The following is a 17,751-nucleotide window of genomic DNA, read 5'->3' as shown; positions in this document are numbered from 1 at the left end:
ACTGGTGAGGTGCCAGAAGACTGGAGGTTGGCAAACGTGGTGCCACTGTTTAAGAAGGGCAGTAAAGACAAGCCAGGGAACTATAGACTGGAGAGCCTGACCTCAGTGGTGGGCAAGTTGTTAGAGGGAATCCTGAGATACAGGATGTACATGTATTTGGAAAGTCAAGGACTGATTAGGGATAGTCAACGTGGCTTTGTGCATGGGAAATCATGTCTCACAAACTTGATTGAGTTTTTTTTTGAAGAAGTAACAAAGAAGATTGATGAGGGCAGAGCGGTAGATGTGATCCATATGGACTTCAGTATGGTGTTTGACAAGGTTCCCCATGGGAGACTGATTAGCAAGGTTAGATCTCATGGAATAAAGGGAGAACTAGCCATTTGGATACAGAACTGGCTGAAAGGTAGAAGGGAGAGGGTGGTGGTGGAGGGTTGGTTTACAGACTGGAGGCCTATGACCAGTGGAGTGCCACAAGGATCGGTGCTGGGTACTCTACTTTTTGTCATTTACATAAATGATTTGGATGCGAGCATAAGAGGTACAGTTAGTGAGTTTGCAGATGACACCAAAATTGAAGGTGTAGTGGACAGTGAAGAAGGTTACCTCAGATTACAACAGGATCTGGACCAGATGGGCCAATGGGCTGAGAAGTGGCAGATGGAGTTTAATTCAGATAAATACGATGTGCTGCATTTTGGGAAAGCAAATCTTAGCAGGACTTACACACTTATTGATAAGGTCCTAGGGAGTGTTGCTGAACAAAGAGACCTTGGAGTTCAGGTTCATAGCTCCTTGAAAGTGGAGTCGCAGGTAGATAGGATAGTGAAGGTGGCGTTTGATATGCTTTCCTTTATTGGTCAGAGTATTGAGTATAGGAGTTGGGGGGTCATGTTGCAGATGTACAGGACATTGGTTAAGTCACTATTGGAATATTGCGTGCAATTCTGGTCTCCTTCCTATCAGAAAGATGTTGTGAAACATGAAAGGGTTCAGAAAAGATTTACGAGGATGTTGCCAGGGTTGGAGGATTTGAGCAGATTGAGGGAGAGGCTGAACAGGCTGGGGCTGTTTTCCCTGGAGCATCGGAGGCTGATGGGTGACCTTAGAGGTTTACAAAATTGAGGGGCATGGATAGGTGGGATGCGGGAGTCCAGAACTAGAGGGCATAGGTTTAGGGTGAGAGGGGAAAGATATAAAAGAGACCTACGGGGCAACTTTTTCACGCAGAGGGTGGTAGTGTATGGAATGAGCTGCCAGAGGAAGTGTTGGAGGCTGGTACAATTGCAATATTTAAGAGGCATTTGGATGGGTAAACGAATAGGATGGGATTGGAGGGATATGGGCCAGGTGCTGGCAGGTGGGACTAGGTTGGGTTGGGATATCTGGTCGGCATAGATGGGTTGGACTGAAGGGTCTGTTTCCCTGCTCTATGACTCTACGACTCTACCATTGGGTCCGTTGTAGAATTATTAATATACTAAGCTGAGGAAAATATTTGCATTTGTAATATCATCATTGTAAAGATTGGATGTATAAAAACGTTTTTGTTCACTTGTTGTGTTTGCTGCTGTACAGTGTTACATTTTTGATAACAATCACAAATGGCTAACCCTTTAAGGTCATATTACGAATATACTTTTCAAAACAGTAACAAAGAAACCATTTGTTTTTAGTGTGCACACTCATTTAGTTACAAGAAGTATTGCCATCTTCTGAACATCCTGTAATGTTTTGGGCAAACGCTTTTGGGTACATTGATAACCAGCATATGTGTTGAACCTGTGAATGTATTGTGAAACAAAAGAATTTCCTTGGGGTTATTGGTGTTTTATAGGGTTAAATTTGTACAACCTAAAACTGCCAGGGATTGGAGAGAAGAAATAGTTCATAAGAAAGGAATTTTAGATTTTCATGACTTTTATCGTATTTTATTCTGAAAGAACGTATTTTGGCAAAACATACACACACCAAATAAATCTCTGGAAGAACTTGCCACGCAGCAGTTAAAGGACCTTTTGCGTTCCTACAGAAACAGCTGTCATGGTTTAGAAATGATGGGCATTATCACATGACCTTTTTTTTTACACAACTGGGGGAAGGGCGGGGGTGGATGGAACAGCAAATGATTTCAAAAAGCTTCTGAGCCATGCATTTGTTGAAGTGCCCAAGAAAGGGAATCCCATAGAGTCTGTGATTGTATTTTTCAGACTGTTGCAAGTTAAAAGGTATTAATGATGGGACATTAGAGGTGGAACCTGAGTGAACAGGATGGCACATGTAAGTGATACTTATCATCTTTGTTTTTTTTTAGAATAGTGAAATGTATTAAGTTATTGCATTGCTATTGGATGTGGTCTTTGTAAGGCATGTTACACAAAACTGATTCTAAATGTGTATTCAAAGTGTATGTACATTTATATGGATTCAAAGTTTTTTTTTGTTAATGTGATTTTCTTTTTAAAAAAAAATAAACTTTGTTGATAATAATGTGACCATTTAAAAAGCACCAAGTTCTATTTCATTTAGAAGACATTCCCAAAAGAACAAAACTAGAGCATCCACTACCAGACTGGAAGAACCTCATTAAACTGGTCTGATTTTTTTTTCAGTGAAACTTTCTTCTTTAGATTAAATGTGCTTGCAAATGTATACTTTGAAGGAATAGTTTTCAGTGGCAGCCTTTAAAACTGGATACTGGCTTAAAGTAAATTCTTACGTTAACCTCCTCTAGAGTAAGCTGTATTAGGTCAACCTTTTTAAGTGCGGCATCTTTGTTTGACAGATGAGGTGTAATATTGATATTAAATAGTTGAATGCAATTGTGAACAATCATTTATGTTTCAGAAGTAGATTGCTACTTGTAACATGATGGCGGTTGACGCTATGAACTGTCAATAGATGTAATGAAATGTAACTCCATGAAAAGCATCTGAATTCAAATGAATTTAAGCACTAATTATTGGTGCTATACACAAATTACATAAATGATTTGATGTAAGTTTGTTCTGTTGTAGCAGTTCCTGTTTTTTGGTGCTCTGTTAGCTTTTGAGGGTTGAAGACAATGAAAAAACAAAATTAAAATGTTTTGTTGAATGTTCATATTCAAGATATCTTGGGATAAAAAGATTAACCTCATCCTTTTAATACATCTCCCACCGAGTATTTTAAAGATTTAAATTTATCTATAAATAATTTTTTTTTGTTTATCTGATCCTTTAAATTTCTTTATACTATTCACTGCTATCTAGCCAGAATTATGCACTGATGTCCTCCCAAAGTTAACATTTTTCCAAAATTGTGAATGGTCAAGATTTGTTAGCTATGGTCTGTTCCATTTTAATTGAACAGAGCAGCATTGTAAGTTCCTTTTTTATTTTCCCCCCCACTGAATTGCATGTTTTAGTGATTTTAGGTACATAGAAAGGTAACTCTTTGTTAGTAATATTACTCTGTGCATCAACAAATTAATTTGATTTTGCATATTTGTACATGAAATTTAGCTCCAATAAATTGTAGAGTTATGACCACCTTCAAATTTGCGCGACAAGGTAAGTATGCAGAAGCCAAGTTTGTATTGCTGCATCAAATGATCTTGTGTTATGTAATGGTGCAATGTCCATAGTTTTGGGCCATATTTTTGAATTTGGTGTATAACTTCACATTGAATTAATAAAACCTTGATTTGCTTAATTAAATTTAATTTTGCTATTTGGTAATTAAGTTGAAAAGCATTAGTAATTTTTTTTTAACATGGTAATATAGATGATTTAAGCATTATAGTTGAATTCTGACCTCCATCATAGAACGCCTACAGTGTGGAAAAAGGCCATTTGGCCCAAGAAGTCCACACCGATCCTCTGAAGATTAACCCACCCAGGCCCATTTGCCTACCCTATATAATTCTACACTTACCCTGACTAATGCATCTAATCTACATGACCCTGAACGCGTTGGGCAATTTAGCATGGTCAGTTCATCTAATCTCATCTGAGGCAAAAAGTTGTGGAGCAGGGCGGTTTCAAGTTCTACTGCAGGACATCAATGCGTAATTTAAACTGACAGTGCAGAGTGATATTTAAAGGATATTGCACTGTTTTGAAGTGTTGTCTTTTGCATTCAATGTTTAAAACAAAACCCAGTCTTCCCTATTGGCAAAATAAAATCCTAAGACACTGTCCAAAGGATATCAGCCAACCTCTTCCTGGCTAATATTTATCCATTATTATTACATGGTTATTTTTGAAATTTTGTGCAAATGTTGGCTGACATATCTCCCACATTAAAATGGACCACTGTAATGGGATGTACTTTTTAAAAATTTGTTTTGTCCTGCCCCCCCTTGAAGAGGGGTGCTACCAATTTCGTGATATGGTGTCTTCTCCATGGAAAGTAGGGTAAATAGCTTTATTTTTTTCTAAACGTAGACAAAGGAAGCATGAGTGGGTCGAGTCAGGCTCATATAGTCCCAAGATTTTAGTTTTGCTTTCAGTTGTTGAAGTTGAGGTTTTGGAGTTGAAACTGCTAGATACAGCTCTCTCTGCTACTACAAAGCCTGAAGTTCTCTCTGTGCTGCTAGGTTCATTCTTTTAGGGTTTCCTTCCTCCTGGACTGGAGGAGATAGCAAGTAAAGGAAATCTGTTTTGCTGAATTGGCCTTTGCCAAGGGTGTTTTTATGGGATGCTGCTGTACTATAACAGTTGAGTCATAGTTAAATAGTATATTAACTTTCATTATTTTAACAGTCAAAAGTTGGACCAGTTCTTTTTGTTTGTGTTTTAACTGTAGTGTAGGAACAAAATGACTGTGTGGAGTTTGCACGTTCTTCCCATGTCTGTGTGGGTTTCCTCCGGGTGCTCCGGTTTCCTCCCACAGTCCAAAGATGTGCGGGTCATGTGAATTGGCCATGCTAAATTGCCCATAGTGTTAGGTAAGGGGTAAATGTAGGGGTATTGGGTGGGTTGCGCTTCGGTGGGTCGGTGTGGACTTGTTGGGCCGAAGGGCCTATTTCCACACTGTAAGTAATCTAATCTAAAAAAAAGTGTGTTTCGTTTAGAGCAAAAAAGTGTGAATAATTGAATTACATCTGAAACACTGTGCCTTATACTTACGTTTAAATAAGGTAAAAGTTATGGTGTAGGATTTCTCCTTGATATAATTTTGAGGAGGTTGGATCTGGGATCACACCATGGACCAGATCAAAGCATTTAGGGGAGGTCTTGAGGTTATCAAACACACTAATTTAAAAAAAAAACTCCAGCTTTTTAAATGAAAATATTTTAGCAATTTATAGTAGCTCGAATCTCATGGGGAATGATGTGATAAATTATGAAATCAGAATTGGGGATATTTGCTGCTGATAGCGCAGTGTTCAGTACCTTTTTTAAGATGCCTCAGATGCTAAAGCAATCTGTGCCTGTATGCAGCAAAACCTGGATAGCATCTAGGTTAGCTTGATAAATGTAGATTAACATTGTGTGACACAAAGTGACAACCACAATACATGTGGCTGCCCAGAAATAGCAGAAACTTGCCCAGGGGTGCTTTATCCAGATTTGATGAATCCAGTCTGGCTAGTTACTATTCCATTAGTGTACTCTTAATTAGCAAGGTGCCATTAACAGTGCTGTCAAGCAGCCTTAAGCAGCTTTCTGCTCACTGCTCAATTTGGACCCTGCCTCAGCTACTTGCCTCCAGAACCTATTTCAGCCTCTGTCCAAGTGCGGTTAAAAGAGCTGAGTTCTAGAGGTGAGGTGCGAGTCCTTGACATCAAGACAACATTTGACCTTTTGCTGGAAATTCTGAATTTGAGGGCTGCTCAGCATCTGGAGGTTGGTACTGGTCCTGAGTTTGCAGATGCATATGCTTCTCACCAATTTCTCTGGATGCTCATAGTTTGTGTAGTTCTCTAACAGTTGCTGTGTTTGGAGCCATTAGAACCATGACAATGAGTTATAGGAAACAGTAATGTGTTCACTCAGCAGTCACTGCATGCACAAATAATAGTTTAACGTAGTAATCCATACGTTGGGACATGGAGGCTTCCACTGAGGGTGATGGAATGCCTCTGCATGGATCTTTTAACATGGTCGACCTTCTTCTAATGCATGTTGCACAAGCTTTTGCTGCATGCATAAAATAGGGGATTATAAGTGTGGTAGGCAGAATTAAACCTTCTCCATCACCTCCATCCCCATTTTACCAGAGAGAGGCATCATTGCATATAAGATCATCTTGTGAAATACTTACAGTTCACTTGTGAGCAAAACAGTTCCACATCTTTTGCTAGCCTGTGGGACTTTGGAATGTCTTTGAAATGTGGAAAGCAGGTCACACTCAGGTTACTTTTGATTCTTGTGCTTCATAGAATCTACAAGTATTAACTTTGTGATGATCAGAGCCATAGTCAAGATTGCTTGTGCCCAGGACTTTGAATCAAAAAGTTGGTCACTGCATGACCTATACGTGGCGAATGCTGTGACGACAGATGTCTCTAACCTGTACTGTGTAGGTGCTTGCCTAATGCAGTTGCCACTTGAAGAGCCTCACATTGCTCACAAGTGGAATCTGTTCCCTTGGACAAAAGAAACATTTACTCCATTCACTCCAGGTGCACTTACTGCTATTTTTCAGTTCCATTGTGTACAGGTGATTTGAGTGAACATGGAAAAAATACAGATAGCACTTCTGCTTGTCAATCTAGGTGACCAACATTTCATGTTTTCTCCTGCCTTGTGTTCCCTGCCAACCCCATCAGATTTGAGTATTCCTACATTTCCAGCCAAGGCTCTTTTGTTTCATTTAACTCCTCATCTCCCATCTGAGAAACAGGCCTCTACTGCTCAGTTATGCCAAACATGGTCAGGCACCACATGGCCTGGCAGCAACATCACAGTATAAAGTGTCAATAAGTTTTCAAATGCAGTATCAAAGTGCTGAGCAGTATTGTACATGAGACAGGGATATGTCCCAATGGTATGATGAAGCTGGTGCTTTTACCTTGTCACCTTCTCTGGATGGCAGGTGCAGGCATTTGCTGAGATGTTCGGGGAATGCTGGCCAAAATAATTTCCAGGAGAAGATGGCAGCAATTTGCAGCTGCCAGATAACTAGTCTGACTTTTGTTTCGGGGATTTGCATGTTCTTGTTTCTCTTTGCTGACTGGGAAAATAGCAATGATGAAACGTAAGATTAGGTAGTAATAAGATGTTACTTCATGCTCTGGGTTGCTCACTAAGATTCTCATTTAGCCGTGGAAACCTTATCAGAAACTGGACCTTTTTTTGTTTTTGCTTTCTTGCTGTTGAGAATTTAATTTTTCCATTTGAGCTGTGTATACTCAACTTTTTCCCATTTATTCAAGGGCAGAGAGCATTCCACCATTAATTTCCTTAGACATTGCAAGTGTTGGTTTCCACTTTTTGACTTCTCTCTTTGATTAGAGTCTGCCAGAAATAAATGCAAGCTATGAAGTTTCCATCAGAATAAATCTCTTCAGCATACCTGAGTAAGATGTCAGCAGCTCTTTTTATTAATCACATTTTTCCAGTCTGGAAGGAACAAATTGTCAGTGCTCCACTAAAAAATCTATTTTTTGACTCCAAGATCACAGCCACAGTTACCATTTTGAATATTAGCTTCGTGATTATTTTATCTTAGAATTATTTAGAGATAAGATAAATGTTTTTACTTCACTTTTTTCTGACTTCTTAGAATTATGTTTCTCACCTGTGTCCATAACTTTATTTTGATTAAACTATGTGCAGTTTATGTATCCATCTGACAAAATAATGAGACTGCCTACCTTCATTTGTATGACAGAGTCTTCTGAAACTATATTGCTTCATTGCAGCTAGTAATTTGTAGACCTACTTTGAGAAAATAGCTTTTATGACATGCAGTATTGTACTCGAAACAAAAACAGCAAGTTGCTAGAAAAGCTTAGCAGATATGGCAGCATCTGTGCAGAGAAATCAAAGTTAATGGCCTCAATTCTGTGGAAGGGTCACTGGACCTGAAATGTTTACTTTGATTTCTCTGCTCAGATGTTACCAGACCTGCTGAGCTTTTCCAGCAACTTCTGTTTTGTTTTTGATTTACAGCATCTGCAGTTCTTTTTTTATTTAGCATTTTATTTGAAGTTGTTTAGATTAAAATTATACTTTAGGATTAAAATGAAGGATTGTCGCATGATTAGCTGCACATTCTCAACTAAAAGATTTAAATACTTAAAAGTCTTTTTATTGGTAGGATTGTTTCTGTATTATTTCAAAAGAGCCCTTTTGAGTTGTTATTGATCTTGCTCATGGTGCATTTAATTAATGTTAATTTTAATATGAGGATTATATGCTTTTCTCATTTAAACAGTGTTTTCTTAAAAAAAAACAAATTTAAGTTTTTTAAAATTTCTTTTTAGCAATTTTCTCACTCTAAGCTTTCACGGGAGATGTGGCGGTGTAGTTGTAATTTCACTAATGTCAATAATTATGCTATGGGGAAAATAAGTTCAAAATTAAAATACAATTAATAAATTTAAAACTAAAAGCTAATTGCATGTTATTACAGATTTTAATTTGTTGTCAAGATGCATCTAGTTCTTTGATGTCCATTAAGAAAGGAAATCTGTCATTATCTGGTTTGGTGTGCATGTAACTCCAGACCTACAGTATGGTGGTTGACTTTTACTTGCGCTCTGAACTGGCTTAGCAGGCTACTCATTTCAAAGTTAATTAGGTACAGAGAACAAATACTTGCCTTATGAATTATGCTTACAGGCAATGAAAGAATAAATTCATTTGCATAGACTTTATATTCAATTGTCCTTATGATATTTCCAAGCTCATCTCATCTATGAGGTCTACCTCCAGCTCGCTTGATCCCTTTTGCAGTGAAATGCTGACAACTTAAATTTCTTTCCTGGTTCCATGCTAACTGAAATAGTAATGGTTGCGCTTTCTAATTGTTGCCTCTGTTATGATCCCAGCTGATCATATTATTGAATAAATCAGATCCCTGGCTGAAATGTGGTAGATCACATTTAAAAAGAAAATAAGCTGGTCTTGGAATGGATCGCAAATATACAATGCATATTTTCGTTTTAACAATGAAACACATGTTTATTATTTTAAAGGAATGGAGAAAATGGAATAAACAAAACTATTTTCATATAATACAAAGTGAAAGATTTTGAAACAAACAGTAAATAACAATCCCATTCATCGCAACAGCACCCTTTTTATATAAAAAAAACCCATCTTGGTGTAACCTAAGGAAATGTTCTGATTGTATAACTGCTATAATTTTGATACCTGTATCCTTTCCTGATGCTACCTTTCTTATGATTCCTTAGACGTTCCTGCTATTCCAATCTCACTCCCATTTAACTTTCTGCAATTGACTTTTTGTCTAGTCTAATTACAGTAGAGGCATGTTAATTTCTTTATCATACTTATTGGTTCTTGCCTTTCTGTATTCTGTAATTTCATAATATCTTTGGATGTTTTTAAAAATTCCATCTCTGTTTTTCCTTTGCCTCACTTTCTATTTCAAGTTTTCTTAGCTCTGTTCTTTTTTCATTGATCTGTGTTTCTCCATCCTTCAACTTGTTTTTTCATTTCACCTTCTCTTTCCATGTTCAGTTTTGTTTTTACATTTCTAGCATTATCTTGGCTAATTCCAACTGTGTGACAACTCACTTTCTTCCAATTGAAAATGTTGGATAATCACTTGAAGCATCTTATCCTATTAAGATTCTGCTTTTACTTCTTTCTTCAATGTTTCTGCAAGTTCTCTCGGTTTAGCTTTAGTCAAAGATTAAATCTTCCATTTCCACAGAATACTTAATAGTTTTCAAAATCCATGCAGTAACCTTCACTGCAACACAGCTGTTTTACATCCAGGATCATCACTTAGCTATTACCTTGAAAAGAAAGGCACAAATCATTCTCCAATCCAGTGAATTAAAATCCCACAAGAGCCCCCAGTGGCTGTTATCCCAGAAAATGTGATTATTGGACAAATCTGACTGAAATCTGGCTTGATATAGAACCATTCATTAGAACACAAGCACATAATGCAGCAGATTTGGTTTTAACAATAAAATTGCCCCCGCAGAAATCCACTAAAGATTTTTCATCAGTACCTTTCAAACACTTGAGTACTACTATTTTTAGAAAGACAGCAGATACATGGGAATGCCACATAATGTAAGTTCTCCAAGTTACACACAATCCTGACTCAGAAATGTATCACTGTTCCTTGAGTCTTATTGGGTCAAAGTCCTTGAATTCCGTCCAAGATTATTGTGGTTGTATCTACAGCAAATGGACTGCATGATCAAGAAAGCAGCTCAACCGTCACTTTCTCAGAAGTAACCAGGGACAGACAATAAACGCTGCATTGGTGAAAAAATTTGGGAAAATCCCTTGAGACTAGCAGTGAGGAGCTTCTTTGCATTGAGAGCAAAGAAATCTCCATTTTTGAATCAAGGGTTGAACGGCACAATGAAATCCTTGATACTGAGTGGCGTGGGGCCTAACTGCATGCATTTTCATGCATTAACATCTTATTATTCATTACACTGGCAGACAGGACCATAGGAACCTACACCTTGACCTTTTCCTTACATAAAAGTCAAAGCGGTTACCTGCAACTTCTGCTTGCTCCTCAGGACATCCTTCATGGGTGTCAGTTGCTAACATCTCCAGACACACGCTGCATGGGCAACAACCAGATTGACCCCTGTCCATGGACCTTGGCACCTGTCATGAGCCAGCCACACTGCAGCTTTGTGGCACTTATGATTCATTCAAGACATTTCTGTCTGGGACTTGAGTGTACAGTCTTTGATTATAAGTGTTATTGTCAGGATACTTTTGCACAGGGACAGGTCCACCTCATAATTGGACCAGGCTGCATCTCTATAGTCCTCATTTACTGGTTTGGTGCTTGCTTGTTTTTTGTTCCAGCTTGGATACATACTGCCATGCCTTTTTGTACTTTGCACTCTCAGCCATAGCTATTGTCTCTTAGTACTCCGTCTTGATGTATTTTTGAGCACAGATATAGCTTGTCATATTTGTTAGTATTTGTTAGTCAAGAATGTGGATATAGATTCACAGTTTCATACAGTGCAGAAATCGAGTCTGTACTGACAACTTACCGCTAAAGGTCCGCTGATCCCAATTTTCTGCACTTGTCCCGCATCCTTGATGTTGCCATATGGCACAGTGCTATGTTGATCTCTCACTTGCAAACACTACATGGGCATCAAATAGTTTGTCTAAAAGTCTGAGGAGTAGCCTTCAGTTGCCAAGGGAGATACCCATCAGTCAGGGGTCCTGACAAGGTAAATAAATGGCAACCTCTGATTTTAGCCCAAGGGCTTGGACATAGTTATTTAGCCACTTGGGGTGGTCAGGGCCAATGCTTACATATCTTTTACAGTCTGGGATGAACCACGGATAACTTTGGGGATCCAGTGAAACCAGTATGTGGAGTCATTCAAAGTCAGTTCTGCAGTTGCATGTGGATCAGTTCGATGTGGTCAGTCATCAGTCAGCTTTGTCTGTCCAAGTAGGTTGAATGGGTAGGCTGGGGTTAGTCCTTGGAGAAAGGTCCATTAAAAATCAAGGAGGTGTTTATCGGGAGCTAGTGCTGTGTGAATGAAGATAGTATGCTGTCTTCAAACCCTGAGATGCAGAGGAGATGATGATTGTGAAGGGGGCAACACAATATATAGCCAGGAGACAATAGTTTGGGAGTGAAATGCCAGATGGTGGGAGGTCATCTGCATTCAGCATCACCCCAGTTTTGAGGTGGAGAAAGACAGTACATTAATATATCTAGCATGATGACTTGATGTGCCTTGGAATTGGGGTTAAAGTCAAAACGTAAGCATTTAAATAAATGGGTTGGGTGGGAATGTGGAAAAGTTCAAATTTGATGGAGTTGATGGGCTTAATATGAAGGGAATGTTTAGGTTTGTGGTTTATCCATGGTAAGAGGTTGAAGTTTTGATTCACTGAAAAATACAACTTCTGTTTCCTTTCACAGTCTTAGTCAGGGAGTCATAGTTATGCAGCACGGAAACAGGTCCATGCCAACCAGGTATCCTAAATTGATTTAGTCCCATTTGCCAACACTTGATCCATAACATATTCAACCCTTCCTAATCACATATCCATCCAGATGCCTTTCAAATGTTGTAATTTGTACCCATCTCCCCCATCACCTCTAGCAGCTCACTCCATGCATGGACCACTCTCTGCATGAAAAGGTTCCCCTCCGATACATTTTAAAAATGCCCCTTTCACTTAAACCTGTGCCCTCTAGTTTTGGACTCTCCTACTCTGTGAAAAAAGACCTTGGTTAATCACCCTATGTGCCCCTCATGATTTTTATAAACCTCTATAATATTGTCCCTTAGCCTCCGATGCTCCATGGAAAAATGGCCCAGCCTATTCAGCCTCTCCTTAGAACTCAAACCCCCAATCCTGACAATGTTCTTGTAAAGCTTTTCTGGACTCTTTCACATTTTACAACATATTTCCTATAGCACAAAGACCAGAAGTGAACATTGTATTCAAAAAATGGCCTCAATGTCCTGTACAGCCACAGCATGATGTCCCAACTCCTCTACTCCATGCACTGACCAATGAAGGCAAGCGTGCCAAAAGGTTACTTAAATGCACACTGAAAATGTATCCCTAACCCCCATGTGTGTATCTCATCCTGATTTTAAAATGCCCATTTTTGCCTATCGTTTGGCCACTCCTTTTAATATTTCTTTCTTTTGTACCCCTGTATGACATGGGTCCATTTTCTACATTTTAAGCTCTTGTGTAACTTTTGTAGAATTTCTTGCTTTGGCAATTGAGAAAAATAATTAAAAATTAACTCCAATTTCCTCCTCTCTCTTCTTAAAAAGGAATTGATGCTTGCAAAAATGTTGGACAGAGGAGAATTATCATTCAATCGATATGTGAACTTGATAGCTTATGTTTGAAAAAAATTCAACAAATTGTTAGTATCATAACTGCAATTTCTAGTAATGTTCTTTACATTACTCTACTCTATTCAGTCTCTGTTTATTCTGGCAATTGAGGCCATTTATATTTCAGACAGATTTAATGCAAATTATGGTAGCTGATAAAGTCAGTTTTGTCACTGATCAATATAACTACCCACATAGGTTTTACAGCTAATGGAACAAACATAATAAAATCCAGCTTTCGTATGAATATGGATAATTTTATCTATTTTATAACCAAAACAAATGTTGCCATAAAGTGTGATTATGTGAAGATCCACCCAGTGAAGTACAACTAATCTAGTTTGAAAATAACTGTATCAGATACAATCCAGCATTGTTTGCTGTGTCTTAAGGTATTAGAATAGAATTTAATTGAAGAGCAGAGAAAATAAATTTACATACAGTACTGAAAAATGAACTTTGTAAAAATTCACCACATTGTATATTGCAAGCATTCCCTTGTAATTATTTCATTGCTTCTATCATGGACATTAGGAGGAGCCATTTCACATAATGGTAGAATCTGGATGGAAAGCAACCAATTCTGTTGTAGAGGTGGTTAGCTCAGTTGGCTGGTTTGCAACGTAGTGATGCCAACAAAGTGGGTTCAGTTATACACCGGCTGAAGTCAGTGGGCGTGTTCTGCCTTAACAACCTCATCATCACTTGAGGTGTGGTAACTCTCAGATTAAACTCATTACTGGTTGTGTCTTTCTAATGGCAGCAAAGTCAGTATGTTTAGTTTGAGTTCTGTGGGTTGGAGGGAATGGACTGAAATGTGCCAGAGATAAGAGCAGAGGTTAGTTTTTTAGCAGTGGGCCCCTTGCCCTAATCCCAGCTGTCAATTGGTTTCACATTGAGTAAAATTGAACACAACTACCAATTCAGCAGACAGGCTGCCTGGCCACTTTTCCCAGCCTACTGGGAAGGTAGGTGGTTAGGCTTGAGGTCAGTTGAAGCCCTTGTGGCCAATTATTTATCATTTAGGACCTTATTTGATGCCAAGGCAGGCATGTCTTCAATGGACGTTCCTGTCTAGCTGTTAAGATGCTTGGGTGGTGAGAAAGGGATGCGTATCTCTCCTGGGCCACTATACAAAATTATTTCCTCTTCTTGCCACCTTGCTCCTTACCTCCAAGAGGGGAACCTGGAATGTTTTTGCATAGATCACTGAAGGTGGCAGGACAGGCAGAAGGAGCAGTTAATGAAAGCATGCATTATCATGTCCTTTGTTAAATAAGTACATGGTATACAAGAGCAAGATTGTTATGCTGAACTTCCACAAGATTTTTATACACTTTAGCTTGAGGACTGTATATAGTTCTGGGTGCTAAATTATATGAAAGATGTGAACACTTTGGAGAGAGTAAGGAGATCTACCAAAATGGTTCCAGAGATGAGAACCTTCTGTTAAGAGGACAGATTGGAGTAGGGATCTGATTTTTTTAAAAATCGCAATTGAGGGGCCTTGCTAAAGTAGATAGGAAGAAATTGATCCCCCTCAAAAGGATCAAAAACCAGAGGGTACAGATTTAAATGGATTTGTAAATATAGCAAGTGTGATGAGAGAGAAATATTTTTGTGATTCTGGTCTGGAATGCACTGTCTAGAAGTGGGGAGACATAGAATATTAAAATATTAGAAAATTATGTACAGGAGGATGGCTCTGAATCATAATGCCCATTGTGCCTGCAGCTGCTCCCCAATGTGCTGAATAGTCCTTGCTTAATTACGTTTGGAACAATTCCATGATCTGTGATTCTGATTTCTTTTGTTACTAACCTTTCACAGTTCTGAGAATAGGTCATTTGACCTGAGATTTGAATTATCTTTTTCTCTGCACAGATATTGCCGTAAAGAGTATTTCCAGTGTTTCCTAATTGGAAAATGTACTTTGTGTTTGGTCTGAATCCATTGGGCTAGACTAATACAATTTAAAAGAATATTTGTTTGAAGCTTGGGTAGGTTCTACATTAGGTGCTCATTATAATGATGGAAACTAAGTTTATGTCCTGTCAGTCTTGCAATATATATCGTACGCTTATTACATGGCTATGCAAGCAAGATGGTTCATAGGATATTAAGCTTGGTAAAAACAAAAAAAAACTGAAGTGATCAAGGATAAGTGATTGGGATAGTTTTTTGTTTCAAACGTGTGACAGGAAAGGTTTTTCTAATTTATGCATAGGATGTGGGCATCTCTGGCTAGGCCAGCATTCATTTCTTATTCCTAATTGTCCTGAGGGCTGTTAAGAGTCAACTGCATTCCCTTCATGGGTCCGGAGTCGCATGTAGGGCAGACCAGGATGGCAGTTTCCTTCTCTTAAGGAACCAGATGGGTTTTTCTGACAATTGACACTAACACTGATTCCATGGACATCAATGGACCTTTAATTCCAGACTCTTTACTGAATTAAAGTTCCACTACAGTCCATTCTTCATCTAAATACCTTTAATTTACCTCTCTTAAATGGTCTAAATACAGCAGTTTGAACCTGCCTTTACATGATGTTAAGGTAAAATCATACCCAGAGGCTATCTGGATCATTGTATTTGTGACAGCTCTTTTAGTAGATCCACCTCAGTTCCCCACCTCTTGGCTCAAAAGAAATACTTTTTTTTGTTTTATGTAGACTCAATGGATAACACCGAATCCAAAGGGAACATTGGCCTTTATTTCAAAGGGAATGGAGTATAAATATTGGAAGGTCTTGCTAAAACTGTACAAGGCAGCCTACAGCATGAATAGTGTAAACAGTGTGGACCCTGTATGTAAGGAAAGATATTGGACACAGTCTAGAGAAGGTTGGTTAATTTGATGCCAAGTATGGAGGGATTTTCTTAAATGGAGAGGTTGAGTAGGTGTGCTTGTACTCATTGGAGTTTAAAAGAATAAGAGATACCCTTATTGACATGTAAAATATTCATTGGAGGTTTGACAGGTTTGATGCAGGGAGGTTGATTCTCTATTGTGGGAGAGCCTAGGACTAGGCAGCATAATCTCATAAGAGATCATTCAATTAAGACAGAAATGAGGAGGGATTTCCTCTGGGGGGTAGTGAATCTGTGGAATATTTTTAATCTTTCTGGTCATATTATACATCTGTTCCGGGGGGCAACTTGAATCTAGGCTTTCTGGTCCAGAGGTAGGGACACTATCACTCTGTCCCAGCAGCCCTAAAAATGAAAGCTTTAATGTAGAGTGTTATCTAGGCTATGTTATTAAGCATGTTCAAGCCTGAAATGGACGAATGTTTAATCAGCAAGGGCATTGAGGATTATAGGTAGAAGGCAGGAAAGTGGAGATTATCAGATCAGTTATGATCTCATTGAATGGGAGAGTACACAGTGGACTGAATGGCCTATTTCTGCTCCTGCTTATGTTCCTATGGTCTTGCCTTTGGTTTTTCTGCTATTTAACTCCAATCTCTATCCTTTGATTCTTGAGCCTTTCCTTGCCTGGAATTTTTTTTGCTTATTTATCAGTCTAGTAACTCTTTTTTTTTAAACGCTCTGTCTGTCCTCCCTTCTTTTAAGGTACACTGCCCAGAAAATAATCCAAGGAATATTCTACGTTGCATGTTTGGGTACATAGCATAGAATTGCTGGATAATGAACATAGAGGAAGAACCAGAGTATAGGATTTTGTAAGCAATGAGATTGGTTGTAAAAGACTTAGAACAAGAACCGATTGCTGACTAGACTGTTGCAATTGTAATTGGACATAGAACTGTGATGAGATGTGTTTCAGGATGTAATGCTTGTGGAAGGCTTGATGAACAGGGCATTACACTTAAATGTTAAGATACTAAAGAGTATAGAATAACAGACACCCTTTTTGTTTCAATTGCACATCCTCCTGAAAGTTCAAGTATAGCAATTAAAGCCATAGCACATTGGTGCACTTTATTATGCAGGGATTTTTTTCTTTTAAAATGACCAGTGGCTGAATCTGGTGGCTTTTCTGGCTGTTTGGGGAGTTGTGTTGGGATTTTTGGTAGATCTTTGATGCAAGGCCTTGAGTTTTCTTGCTGTATTACTGACCAGGCCCTTCTGCATCGCTTCTGTCTGATTGTAGCTCCATCTTGTCACATGCCATTCTTAGAATAGCTCAGCACATAGTGAGTTTCCTGGTGTTCACTAGCATTCCTTGAGTTCACTTTGTCTTTCAAAGCATGTTGTGCACCTGCAGAAGCACTCAGTCCAGAGCTGCTCTGTATGGTTCCAGACATTTGCCCTGGACTTGACAGACGGGGGAGATTGATGTCTCTCTTTTCCGACAGGATCCTGGATTTCCCACTAGAATTGTTCTTCTCTCTTCCCTCTTCCCCGACCAGCGATGAATGTCACGGCACTAGCAGCCTGGTCTGAAATGGACACACAGGCGAAAGTAGTCTCAGTCATCTAGAGGAATGCACAACATTGTAGGATAAAGGTCAATGATCTTCTCTACTCTGCTTGCACAAGTGCCACCATCTTCTCTCTGACATCTTGCAATCACTCTATCTCTGTTATTGGACCTATCACCCAACAAGGCTTATGCTCTATTGCTTTCACTATTGCGGACAATATGTTCCCTCCCTTGCTGTCACATGCCACAACACCACTAACCCTGCATGCCATCTACACTGCCTACTTCCTTGCTCAATACACCCCCCAACCTGCTCCAAAAGTAGCAGCTGTGCCACTTATTTTCATCTCCCTGCATACCTGCCCCT

General features: G+C 38.9%; 1 protein-coding gene across 2 annotated transcripts in view; it reads left to right on the top strand.

Moving 5' to 3' along the window:
- LOC132831055 (rho GTPase-activating protein 23-like) overlaps positions 1-17,751 on the top strand; it is a 516,705-nt gene that overhangs the window by 124,993 nt on the left and 373,961 nt on the right. Inside the window, exon 2 of one of the 2 annotated variants that reach the window (XM_060849108.1) lies at positions 2,211-2,280. The exons of the other annotated variant lie outside the window; for it this stretch is intronic. Within the exon in view, the coding sequence (XP_060705091.1) occupies positions 2,272-2,280 (9 nt within the window). The 5' untranslated portion in view covers positions 2,211-2,271. The remainder of the gene's footprint in view (positions 1-2,210; positions 2,281-17,751) is intronic. 2 annotated transcript variants of the gene reach the window in all.

This window comes from Hemiscyllium ocellatum, chromosome 32, assembly GCF_020745735.1.
Source record: "Hemiscyllium ocellatum isolate sHemOce1 chromosome 32, sHemOce1.pat.X.cur, whole genome shotgun sequence".
NCBI classification, from domain to species: Eukaryota; Metazoa; Chordata; class Chondrichthyes; order Orectolobiformes; family Hemiscylliidae; genus Hemiscyllium; species Hemiscyllium ocellatum.
The sequence above is the reverse complement of the archived record's forward strand: the minus strand, read 5'-3'. Positions and strand labels throughout refer to the sequence as shown.